This window comes from Budorcas taxicolor, chromosome 18, assembly GCF_023091745.1.
Source record: "Budorcas taxicolor isolate Tak-1 chromosome 18, Takin1.1, whole genome shotgun sequence".
Taxonomy (NCBI): Eukaryota; Metazoa; Chordata; class Mammalia; order Artiodactyla; family Bovidae; genus Budorcas; species Budorcas taxicolor.
In genome coordinates, this window is record NC_068927.1 from 20924012 (window position 1) to 20936680 (window position 12669).

The following is a 12669-nucleotide window of genomic DNA, read 5'->3' on the forward strand; positions in this document are numbered from 1 at the left end:
GGATTGAACCTGCGTCTCCTGCTTTGCAGGCAGATTCTTTATCTGCTGAGCCATCAGGAAGTCCAGGCTGGGGTGTGAGATCCTGCGTTTCTAACATCGCTCCCCCCAGCCCCCCTTGGTCCCCAACAGGCAATGCTGAGCCTGCTGGTCTGGGGACCACACGCTGGGGAACCAGGCAGACAGAGCAGCCTTTCAGCTGTGGCCAACAGTCACTAAATTGTACAGTGTGGAGGGAGGCTTAGGAGAGGTGCCTGGAGGGACAGCTGCGCTGAGCTGGTTTCTGCATTCCTCGCCTTCTCCCAGCTGCTGAGTCCAGTGCTGGGCTTGGGACCCTGCAGAGTAAATCGCTAAGTGACCATAAGCTTTGTGAGAAGAGTGTCTGCTCAATGCTTGGCAAGCAGTTGGAACGCCTTAAATGTTTTATTTTTGTCAGTTTTATTGAGGTGTAATTTACATAGAGTAAAAAAATCACTTTAAAAAGTGCACAGTTCGATGAGTTTTGACAATATACACAGTCATGCCATAGGCACAATCAGGATATAGAATGTTTTCTGGATCAAAAAACTTCCTTTATGTTCCTTTTAGTCATTTTCCTTCTGACCCCCTAGTCGCTGGCGACCACTGAGTTATTCCTGTTCTTATAGTTTTGCCTTTTCTTGAATATCAGAAAAATGAAAATGGGTCTGGCTTCTTTCACCTACCATGATGCTTTTGAGATTCATTTGTATTGTTGCCCATATTAGTGATTCATTCTTTTTCTTGATAAGCAGTATTGCGTCACATCTGTTCACTGGCTGATAGATATTTGGTTGTTTCTAGTTTAGTCTCACATAAATAATGCAGCCACAACACTGGAATGTAGGGCCTTGTGCTCAAATAAATTATTTCCACCTAGGAGTGGAACTGCTGGATCCTAAGGTGAGTATATGTTATGATTTTATCGAAGACTGGCAAAATGTCTTCCAAGAGAGTTCTGGCTGTGTCCCATTTTCACCATCACTTGGATTTTTAATCTGTTTAAAAAATTTAGTTATTCTTATGCTGATGTATTAGTATCTCGTTGTGGTTTTAATTTGAATTTCTTTAATGACTAATAAGGCTTCCCAGGTGACTTGGGGTAAAGAATCCCCCTGCCAAATCAGGGGCCACAGCACACACAGGTTCGATCCCTGGGTCGGGAAGATCCTCTTGAGGAGTAAATGACAACCCACTCCAGTATTCTTGCCTGGAAAATTCCAGGAACAAAGGAGCCTGGTGGTAAAGAGTCAGACATGACTTTGCATGCATGCATACAATGAGTAATTATGTTGAACATCTTTTCATGGGTTATTTGCTATCCATATACCTTCTTGATGTAGTTTTGATTTTTGTCCAATTAAAAAAATGGATTCTGTCTTATAACTGATTTGGAAGAGACTTTTTATGTATTCTAGATACAAACATTTTATCCAGCATTTTTCAATATGTATTTTTGAATATTACCCTTCTCCCAACCCTGGAGTCTTTTTGGACATTTTCCCCTCATGCCTGCACCCCGACCCCATGAAATTTAATGCTAAGGATATACTGCATATCTGTTTATACCCCATTGCTCTTTGGAGGGACACATTATGATATTTAAAAGGTTTTTAGTCCCCTGAGAACAAATTTTGCCCCCTTTAGGGTGATATAGCCTTCACTGCTGAGAAGGCAATGGCACCCCACTCCAGTACTCTTGCCTGGAAAATCCCATGGATGGAGGAGCCTGGAAGGCTGCAGTCCATCGGGTTGCTGAGGGTTGGACATGACTGAGCGACTTCACTTTCACTTTTCACCTTCATGCATTGGAGAAGGAAATGGCAACCCATTCCAGTGTTCTTGCCTGGAGAATCCCAGGGAGGGGGGAGCCTGGTGGGCTGCCGTCTATCGGGTCGCACAGAGTTGGACACAACTGAAGTGACTTAGCAGCAGCAGCAGCAACAGCAGCAGCCTCATTGAGACTGTATACTTTAATCAGATAAGTATTTTACAAATATTTGCTCTCCATTTGTGACATGACTTTACATTTTCTTAACACTATCTTTTGTAGAGCAGAGTTTTAAATTTTGATGAAATCTGTTTCTTTTACAGTTTGAGCTTTTTCTTTTCTATCTAAAAAGTATTTGTCTAAACCCGGGTCAAAAATGTTTCTCCTATATTTTCTTCCAGAATTCTTATGTGTTCATCTTTTACATCTAGGTTTATGATCCATTTCAAGTTACATTTTTGTATATGGTACAACATAATAGTCAAGGATCTTTGCTTTTGAGATGGATGTCCACATTTCAGGTATCATATGTTGAAAACGGGCTTCCCAGATGGCACTAGTGGTAAAGAACCCACGTGCTAATGCAGAGATGTGGGTTCAATCCCTGGGTCGGGAAGATCCCCTAGAGGAGGGCATGGCAACCCACTCCAGTATTCTTGCCTGGAGAAGCCCCATGGACAGAGGAGCCTGGCAGGCTACAGTCCATAGGGTCACAAAAAGTGGGACCTGACTAAAGCAACTTAGCACACGAGCATGAAATTTGAAAATACTATTATTTCCCTATTTCATTACCTCTGATCCTTTGTCAAAAGTAAATTGATTATTTTATGTGGGTCTATTTCTGGACTCTTAATTCTGTTCCACTGATCTATCTGATATCATTATGCAAATACTATGTCATCTTGATTATAGTAGATAGCTTTGTAGTAAGTCTGAAATGACCATGATTCCTCCAGGCTTGCTTTTCTTTTTCAAGGCTGTTTTGGTGATTCTAGGTCCTTCATTTTATATCTCTTGATGAAAGTGAAAGAGGAGAGTGAAAAAGTTGGCTTAAAGCTCAACATTCAGAAAATGAAGATCATGGCATCTGGTCCCATCACTTCATGGCAAATAGATGGGGAAACAATGAAACAGTGGCAGAATTTATTTTGCAGGGGCTCCAAAATCACTGCAGATGGTGACTACAGCCATGAAATTAAAAGATGCTTACTCCTTGGAAGAAAAGTTATGACCAACCTAGACAGCATATAAAAAAGCAGAGACATTCCTTTGTCAACAAAGGTCCATCTAGTCACGGCTATGGTTTTTCCAGTGGTAATGTATGGATGTGAGAGTTGGACTATAAAGAATGCTGAGCACTGAAGAATTGATGCTTTTGAACTGTGGTATTGGAGAAAACCCTTGAGAGTCCCTTAGACTGCAAGAGATCCAGCCAGTACATCCTAAAGGAAATCAGTCCTGAATATTCACTGGAAGGACTGATGTTGAAGCTGAAACTCCAATACTTTGGCCACCTGATGCAAAGAGTTGATTTCATTTGAAAAGACCTTGATGCTGGGAAAGATTGAAGGCAGGAGGAGAAGGGGATGACAGAGGATGAGATGGTTGGATGGCATCACCGACTCAGTGGACATGAGTTTGAGTAAACTCTGGGAGTTGGTGATGGACAGGGAGGCCTGGCATGCTGCAGTCCATGGGGTTGCAAAGATTCGGACACGAATAAGTGACTGAACTGAACTGAACTGATGACAGAAATCAGAGCTACCATTTTCCAGGGCCAGAATCAAAATATGTGCTATTTTCCACTGGATGTATAGGCATCCTCATTTGTGATGGGTAGGTGTCATGGGTTGAATGGTGGTGCCTTTCTGTCCCTGCCCAAAAGATACATCCACTTGGAACCTAGGTACATTACCTCATTTGGAATAAGGATCTTTGCAGATATAATTAGAGTTTCAAGATAGGATCATTTTGGTTTAGGGTGGGCCCTAAATCCAAAGATAAGTGTCCTGAGATAAGAAGGGAAGACACATTAGGGAGAAGGTGATGTGAAGATGTAGGGAGAAGGTGATGTGAAGATGTAGGCAGCGGCTGAGGTGACGTGCCTGCAAGCCAAGGATTGCTGGCAGCTACCAGAAACTGGAAGAGGCGAGGAAGGCTTCCTCCCTGAAGCTCTCAAAGTGAGCACAGCCCTGCTAACACCTCGATTTCAGACCTCTCTCCCCCAGAACTGTGAGTGAACAAGTTTCTATTCTTTCAAGCCACCAACTTTGTGACAAATTGTGAGGGCAGCCCCAGGAAACTAACATCCTGTGGAAAGGGTGATGATGGAGGAGATATTTTGCTGGATCAGAGAGTGCAAGCCATGTACGTGACACTGTGGTAAGCTGCCCTAGTAAATACACCCCGTTTGACACAGGAACTGCATTTCAGCTATTCCTTGGTTGAGTTTTTCTCCCACCATCTGGAAAGAGAGTTCTGGCATCTCTACTTCATTTAATGTGAGCCATCAGTTTTTCTGAGCTTTTAAGAAAAATTTAAATTTGTATTTATTTATTTATTGGCTGTGCTGGGTCTTTGTTGCTGCCTGCCAGCTTTCTCTAGATGCCGTGAGCAGAAGCTGGGGCTACTCTTTGTCGCTGCAGGCTTCTTTTTGCGGTGGCTTCTCTTGCTGCGAAGCACTGGTTCTAGGTGCACGGGTTTTCAGTAGCTGAGGCTTGTGGGCTCTAGAGCTCTAGCAGTTGTGACCCCCGGGCTTTAGTGGCTCCCAGGCATGTGGGGTCTCCCCAGACCAGGGACTGAACCTGCGTCCTCTGCATTGGCAGGCAGATTCTTAACCACTGGACCACCAGGGAAGTCTCTTTCTGAGCTTTCTGATGCTTTAATGGAAAGTCCCATTTCCTGTGTCAAATGAGAGAGTTCACTTATCAACAAATATTCCCTCTATATCCAGCTTTATCTTCTGTGTATTCCTCCCAGCATTGTGACCAGCATCCCCCGGACCCATTCCTGGGCACCCTCTGCCAGTCCTGCGGGGACCTGTTCATGGGCTCCTGCAGCTCCTTTAGCTTTTCAACCCCACGGGCCCTTTGCAGGCTTGGCGCAGTTGACTCACACTCAGATCCGACCCTAGAAGTTTTCTGGTGGTCAGAGAAGGAGGTGGTAGAAGACTGTGAAGAGGACCAGCACTGTCTTACAAGCCCCATTTAAGAGAGGCTTTTCCCATAATCTCCTCATCGCTATCCAGGGAGTGGGCCACTTCTGCAGACTCAGAGGCTTCAGAGTTTTCTGGTGCATGTATCCCGATGACCCTCGCCCAAGTTTCAGAGTCCTATGCCGTCCTCATCAGGGTCCCGACTCTGTGCAGAAATCTTGCTTAGGTCGGCAGTTGAGATTTCTCTGCGGTTTGGTTCCTGGTGGTCAGCTCCTTCTGCCTGTAATGCTGTCACGAGGGCTCTCGCTCTCTCATGGTGTTCTCCACCTTGCGACTGGTCCCCCCGAGCCTGGTTTTTCCTGGAAGGCATTGATGGTGTTCATCAATGAGCTCCCAGTCCCGCAGTCTAAGTCCATTTTACCCCCATACCACTCCAACCTCAGAACTCTCGCATGAGGCAGTGCACACGCCATCCACATGGATCCCAGGCCCCAGAAGCCCCGCAGGTGGGCGCCTTGGTAACTGCTGATACTACATGTCCCAGACGATTGAAGACTCCCAGTGGGGTTGTCATGCTAGTTGGCTAGCAAATTTAGAATTGCATTCCCTAAGTCTGTTTCCAAGGATGACTCAGTCCCAATTCTGTTAGTTCAGGTTCCCTAGAAGCAGAGCCTGAGATGAGAACTCAGGAGCACAGGATTAACAGAGAGGGTTCTCTTCTGGAAAATCCTATAAGGGAGGGGATCAAGTAGGAGAAGCTGAGAGAAAGAGCTGCACGAGGAGGTACCCTCAGAACACTCAGCCTTGTCTGAGACACGGTGATGGGTGGGAGCTCTGGGCATAAACCACGCTGCAGCTGTCCCTCCTCAGGGCTATGGGCTGCCTTTGCTGCGTGCTGCGGTTTAACTTCCGGGGCAAAGGACCCGCCATCAGCTGAGGACAATTCTCTAGAAAATGGGCTGCTGGGGGCCATTCCCAGCCTACTTCATAACAGCTGGGGTCCAGAAAGGGGCCCTGGGAGAACACCAAAGCATCCCAGAGAGCTCAGCTAATTCAGAGTTAGCATCATTCAAGATGAATTGTTTTGTGAGGTGATGTACTGTCTTCTGGAGTGCAACTCTATCACGATAGTGAGTTTTTTCCAGCAATATTTCCCATAGTTTACAGAGCACACACTCCTAAGTTAGTAGCACATCATAGTAATTGCTTGGTCCTCAAAATACTTTTATTGCCTCTGTTCTCTACCCCGGAGTTTTCTATGTTTATGTGTATGTATGTTGGGGGTATTTTAGCTACAAACATAGTGCTATCACTCTAATAAATGCTTGGAGGATTTCGTTAAGAGATTAAACTATATAATTTTTTGCAGTAATTAAAAATCTTTATCGGATTTGTTATAATATTGGTTCTTGTTTTTTGGGAGGGGGTGGCCATAAGGCATGTGGCATTAGTCATCAAACTTACTGTTGGAAGTTGTGACGGGAGAACCACTGCTCAGGTTGCAACAGTAATGACAAAGGACAGCGGGTCCTTTTTTCCACCTGCTGAAGAGGCTGCGCCACGTTGTACTCATGTAAGTGTAGTTTCAGTTTACTTTGCCCTAGTTTTGAGATTCCACCATTTCTGCTTAGTTTTTGGGCTGCACCCCACAGACCTGCAGGGTTTGTAAATGCCCAGTCTTTGGCCCAAGAGAGTCCAGAAACAGGGACAGAGGCAGCAAAAGTTTCTTTAACAGGGTGTCTGAAGCAGGACTCCTGTCCTAGAGCCACGCCCTACCATGCACAGCAGACAGCAGGCAGAAAGTGGCAGCAATCTTTACTACCCCTGGGGAGAAGGGGTAGTATTTATATTCCCCATTTATAGGGGGATCTGACGTCAGGTTGGCTCATCAGTTACCATGGAAACTAGAGGCTGGGGCAGGGGCAAGCACATAGGCAGTTACTGATGAAGCTCTATAATTAAGAGGATTAGAGAGTTCTGTGAGTGAAGCAGGGCCTGGCCGAGCAGGGGGTATACAGAGAGCAAGAGAACAGACATCTTGAGTGGCCTGACCATACAGTTGTTTCACATGAGGGCAATTTCACATTTTGTGTGTAGAATTTTTTATATTACACGATTTCAAAATGACATCATTCTGTGGTAAAGAATGTGGTAAAGAACCTGCCTGCCAATGCAGGAGACGTAAGAGACATGGGTTTGATCCCTGGGTCAGAAAGATGCTCTGTAGGAGGGCATGGCAACCCACTCCCAGTATTCTTGCCTGGAGAATCCCATGGACAGAGGAGCCTGACGGGCGACAGTCCATTGGGTCATTCTGCTGCTACTGCTGCTAAGTCGCTTCAGTCGTGTCCGACTCTCTGCGACCCCAGAGACGGCAGCCCACCAGGCTCCCCCGACCCTGGGATTCTCCAGGCAAGAACACTGGAGTGGGTTGCCATTTCCTTCTCCCATGCATGAAAGTGAAATTGAAGTCGCTCAGTTGTGTCTGTATTCAAATGTATTTAAAGATAATAGTTGACTGATTCGTAATACTGACGTCCAGGCTCAGTTGACAGCAGGTAGAGTGTATATATAGCATTGGAGAAGGAAACGGCGACTCACCCCAGTGTTCTTGCCTGGAGAATCCCAGGGTCGGGGGAGCCTGGTGGGCTGCCGTCTGTGGGGTCGCACAGAGTCGGACACGACTGAAGCGACTTAGCAGCAGCAGCGGCAGAGTGTCTCGTGCTGTCTGCTTGTTCTTCACGTCGTCAAAGGATGAAGCTCCTTTCGTAAGAAACATGATGGCTCCACTGGCTACATACAGTGATCCCATTAGTTGGTGTATTTATGGAGGAAGCGTTCAAATGCATCATAGATGGCTCACCTGAAGAGTCCTTGTTTAAAAAGATAAGCACTAATATGAGCCCCTTCTAGATATCGGATTTCACAGCCAGGCCAAATTTCTTGTAGACTTTGAACTCCTGTTGTGGAATATAGGGATCTTCTATGATGAGGCTTGGGTCAACTGGAACTGAGAAATTTGCTACATGAGTACATTCACCCATAACTTCTTTCATAAATATTAAAGATTCTTTCTGAAGATTGTGTCTCCTTTGTTCTTTACTGAGTAGGTGGCATAACTGAGGACTGCAGCTTGTGTAGCTACTTTTGTTGGTTGAAAGTGTGTGACTGAAGCAGTCCATCTTGGAGGCATCTTGTAACAAGAGTCCTTCTGATATGGCACTGATAGATGTTTTACCAGATTTATGGCACTCAGTGGGTTTTGGGGACACAACTTGGTCCGTCACATCTAAATTTAAAGTTCTAGAAACCAGATCAAGGTTAGTTAGCTTGTCTGCACTGCTAGGGAAGCATTTCACGAACTCTTGTCCCATTTTAAAAGAACCTTTTCCACAGTATTCAAGCATGTGAATAATTTCTTCTTCATAAACTGTCTGTGTATAACACTGCTTTTCTAGTTCCCTCCAATTAATTGATTTACTTAGCACGCCTGCAGTGAAGACCCCAGATGCTGTGGACCAAGACAGACATGGAATCAATGGCATGGGCTTAGGCCAGCTGGATACTGCTAAGGAAGCCATGAGTCCTCCCATGGATATTCCGGTCATTCCTAGAGGTCCATAACCCTCCCTCTGTAGCCAGTGCAAGAGCGCTGCAGATTCTAAAACAAGAGCTCCTCCCATCACAAAAAGGTCAGACACGTTTTTTAAGCTGGACCTTATCTGGTCCTTGGGTTTCCTGCAGCCATAATAAGGGTTTTCTAACAGCAAAGAGGCCATTCAGGCTTCTTTAATCATAGGACGAGCCATTAGTGTTTGTCGTCTCCAGTAATGATGATCTCCTGTTCCAGCAAGATGAATGCATACAGGTCTGTATTTGCTGTTCCACTCTTTAGGCACAATAAATTGGAACCTAGCAGTAACAGATTCAGTTGGCATGATATCAGGCACATAACGGGCCATGGGGGAAACAAAGTGTCCATCTAGGATCTTACAATCTGATTGCTCTTCAATCTTATCAATGTACACTGGATAATCTCTCAAAACCAGATTCTGACATCTTTCTCGATTTCCAATAATCTTTCTGAATTCAAAGAGTCTTCTGAGATCCTCTGGCCTTCCCCATCCTCTGATAAAAAGTTTTGTAAGGAGTAGTCTCTGGAATAGAATATCTAACTTGCTCACACCCATCAGTAGCAAACAAACATTCAGTGGCCGCTTGGCGGACGCCTGCCGTCCAGCTGGCTGAGATTCTCAGCCCCGCGGCTCCCTAGGCTCCTGGGACTCGCCGTCCTCCTGAGCCCCAAAGGCAGTGACAACAGTCTCCCCAGGAACTGAGAAGTGAGAGGTACTCAGTTTTGAATTAGAATTAGAATTGAGTCATTCTAATTCACATCAAATACAACACGTGGTATTGCCTAATGCTTTTCTGTATTTGTCTTTCGTGTCTTAATCTGGTAGGAGTTTACTTTTATACATGATGTGAGGTAGGGATCTGACTTTTTTCCTCCTTCAAATGAAGAACCAGATATCATATCTCATTCATTTGAAAACTCCATCATTTTCCTAATTTTCTCTATATTCATGTGTACATTTCTGGACTTTCTATTCTCTTTCTTTGGTTTGTCTAATCCCATCTGCTTCATGCTCTTTTGAATACTTCATGGTCTGTTTTCATATTTGGTAGAACAAATGCCCAAACAGTTTGGTTTCCTTTTCAGGCTTTTCCTGGTTATTCTCTTGCATTTTCTCTTTCAAATGAAGTTCAGTTTGGGCTCATCCAGTTCCATAAAAATTCCTGTAGGGGTAGTGATTGGGATGGTAGTGAATTTACAGTTTAATTGGAGGAGGCCTGACATCTTTACAGTATTGAGTGTTCCCATCCAGTCCATGGTTGTGCCTTTCCACTTATTTAGGTCTCCTTTTATGTCCCACAGTAAATTTTTATAGTTTTCCTCTCATAGGTCCTGAACATTTCTTGGTAGGTTTAGTCTCAGCTATTTTATCTTTTTGGTTTTCATTGTGAATGAACTGGAGGGTTTCTGGGATTGCACTTTTGTCAGGACAAGATTCTTTAGGTTTGGTGAAACGTCTCTAGCTCCTGAGTGAAGGTGACTGTACCTCCCCTTGGCAGATCAGAGGGTGAGACTGGCTGTGGAAGTCGGTTCACCTTCTGCACGTGCAGTCCCTGCGTTTTGACCTGGATGCCGCTGCAGCCTTCTAGATACTGTACAGGGACAGGTGGGCTCCACTGGCTCCAATGCAGGTTCCCAGCGTGCTAATTCTACTAACTTCTCTCCTGATCTCTCCGCCCCTGGCTTTCGGCGCTTGTTTCCTCTGAACCCGAGGCTCCTTTGGGTCTCTTGTCCCCTGCCTCAGTGGCTCTGGCTATGGTGCTTTTCACTGCGGATTTGCCCACTCCTCTCCACCTTACACGGTCTGCCTCTCATCTTCTAGAATTGCAGACACGTTCTTGTTTGTCCAACCTAGTGATGGACTCGCTCTTCCTTTTTCTTTTTTTATAGTTTAATTAATTAGGCAATTATTGGCTGAGCTGGGTCTTTGTTGCACAGGTATTTCTCTGGCTGAGGCAAGCGGAGGCTGCTCTCTAGCTGTGGTGTGAGAGCTTCTCATTGCGGAGGCTTCTTCCACGGCAGGGCACCAGCTCGAGAGCACTCGAGCTTCAGTGGTTGCGGATCCCAGGCTCTAGAGCGCGGGCTCTATGGTTGTGGCACTGGGGCTTAGCTGCTTGGCGTCATGTGGGGTCCTCCTGGATCAGGGATCGAACCAGTATCTCCTGCATTGTCAGGTAGATTCTTTACCAATGAGCCACCAGGGAAGCCCCACTCTTTCTTTTTATTATTTTATTTTATTTTTTATTTTAATTTAAATTTATTTATTTTAATTGGAGGCTAATTACTTTACAATATTGTATTGGTTCTGCCACACATCAACATGAATCTGCCACAGGAGTACACGTGTTCCCCATCCTGAACCCCCCTCCCACCTCCCTCCCCCTACCATCCCTCAGGGTCATCCCTGTGCACCAGCCCCAAGGATCCTGTATCGAACCTGGACTGGCGATTCATTTCTTATATGATATTATACATGTTTCCATGCCATTCCCCCAAATCATCCCACCCTCTCCCTCTCCCACAGAGTCCAAAAGACTGTTCTATACATCTGTGTCTCTTTTGCTGTCTTGCCTACAGGGTTATCATCACCATCTTTCTAAAATATGACTTTTCAGGGATTAGAGGCAGGAGGGCAGGGAGACAGGAAAGCTTGATGTGTCTCCCGGATCTTGTTGTTTTGTGTGTTCATTTTTCTTAACTCAGAAGACCCTGAGATATGCTTTCATGGTGGCAACAGAGCAGGGAAAGGTGAAGATGCAGGGAAGCAGTGATGACTGACGCAGTGCAGTCCCCTGGGCACCTTGAGGGGCTGAACTCAAAGGTCGGGGTTGATTTCAGACACACAGCATGGGTCAAGGGCAGGCAGAGGTGTAGGTGTGCCTGCAGGTTTGATGGTAGAAGATGAGCCGTATTCTCGTTGACTCCTTCTGTATTTTGTGAGAGCCAAGATGTGAGGTTATCATGGGGAGAGAGAGATGGTTGCAGAGAGGAGCCAAGGGTTTCTGGAGAGAAACGAATCATCACTGTGGGGAGCATAAGAGGGGGCCAGACAGGGAAATAGGCTTCCTGTGTTTCACTGGAAGCCAGCCCTTGGATCAGAGGGGCAGCCCACAGGCACTGCCCCCAGCCAGTCCTTAGCCACTCTGAACGGGGTGCTGGTTTGGAAGCTGGAGAACTTGGGTTCAGTTCAGTTCAGTTGCTCAGTTGTGTCCGACTCTTTGGGACCCCATGAACTGCAGCATGCCAGGCCTCGCTGTCCATCACCAACTCCCAGAGTTTTCCCAAACTCATGTCCATTGAGTCGGTGATGCCATCCAACCATCTCATCCTCTGTCGTCCCCTTCTCCTCCTGCCCTCAATCTTTCCCAGCATCAGGGTCTTTTCAAATGAGTCAGCTCTTCACATCAGGTGGCCAAAATATTGGAGTTTCAGCTTCAACATCAGTCCTTCCAATGAACACCCAGGACTGATCTCCTTTAGGATGGACTGGTTGGATCTCTTTGCAGTCCAAGGGACTCCCAAGAGTATTCTCCAACACCACAGTTCAAAAGCAGCAATTCTTCAGCACTCAGCTTTCTTTATAGTCCAACTCTCACATCCATACCTGAGCACTGGAAAAACCATAGCCTTGACTAGATGGACCTTTGTTGACAAAGTAATGTCTCTGCTTTTTAATATGCTGTCTAGGTTGGTCATAACTTTCCTTCCAAGGAGCAAGCGTCTTTTAATTTCCTGGCTGCAATCACCATCTGCAGTGATTTTGGAGCCCAGAAAAATAAAGTCTGACACTGTTTCCACTGTTTCCCCATCTATTTCCCGTGAAGTGATGGGACCAGATGCCATGATCTTCATTTTCTGAATGTTGAGCTTTAAGCCAACTTTTTCACTCTCCTCTTTCACTTTCATCAAGAGGCTCTTTAGTTCTTCTTCACTTTCTGCCATAAGGGTGGTGTCATCTGCATATCTGAGGTTACTGATATTTCTCCCAGTAATCTTGATTCCAGCTTGTGTTTCCTCCAGCCCAGCGTTTCTTGTGATGTACTCTGCATATGAATTAAATAAGCAGGGTGACAGTATACAGCCTTGACGGACTCC

The 12669-nt window shown here is 45.6% G+C and overlaps 1 protein-coding gene across 1 annotated transcript; it reads right to left on the reverse strand.

Moving 5' to 3' along the window:
* Window positions 1–7849: 7849 nt before the first annotated feature.
* Window positions 7850–8884, reverse strand: LOC128063686 (protein ABHD18-like). The gene has a single exon (XM_052656494.1). The coding sequence runs from the start codon at window positions 8717–8719 to the stop codon at window positions 7850–7852; it is 870 nt and encodes a 289-aa protein (XP_052512454.1). The 5' UTR covers window positions 8720–8884.
* Window positions 8885–12669: the final 3785 nt, after the last annotated feature.

What these genes read in the sequence shown, in the direction of transcription:
- LOC128063686 (XM_052656494.1), bottom strand. Translation starts at nt 8,719, where the DNA reads ATGGCCTCTTTGCTGTTAGAAAACCCTTATTATGGCTGCAGGAAACCC.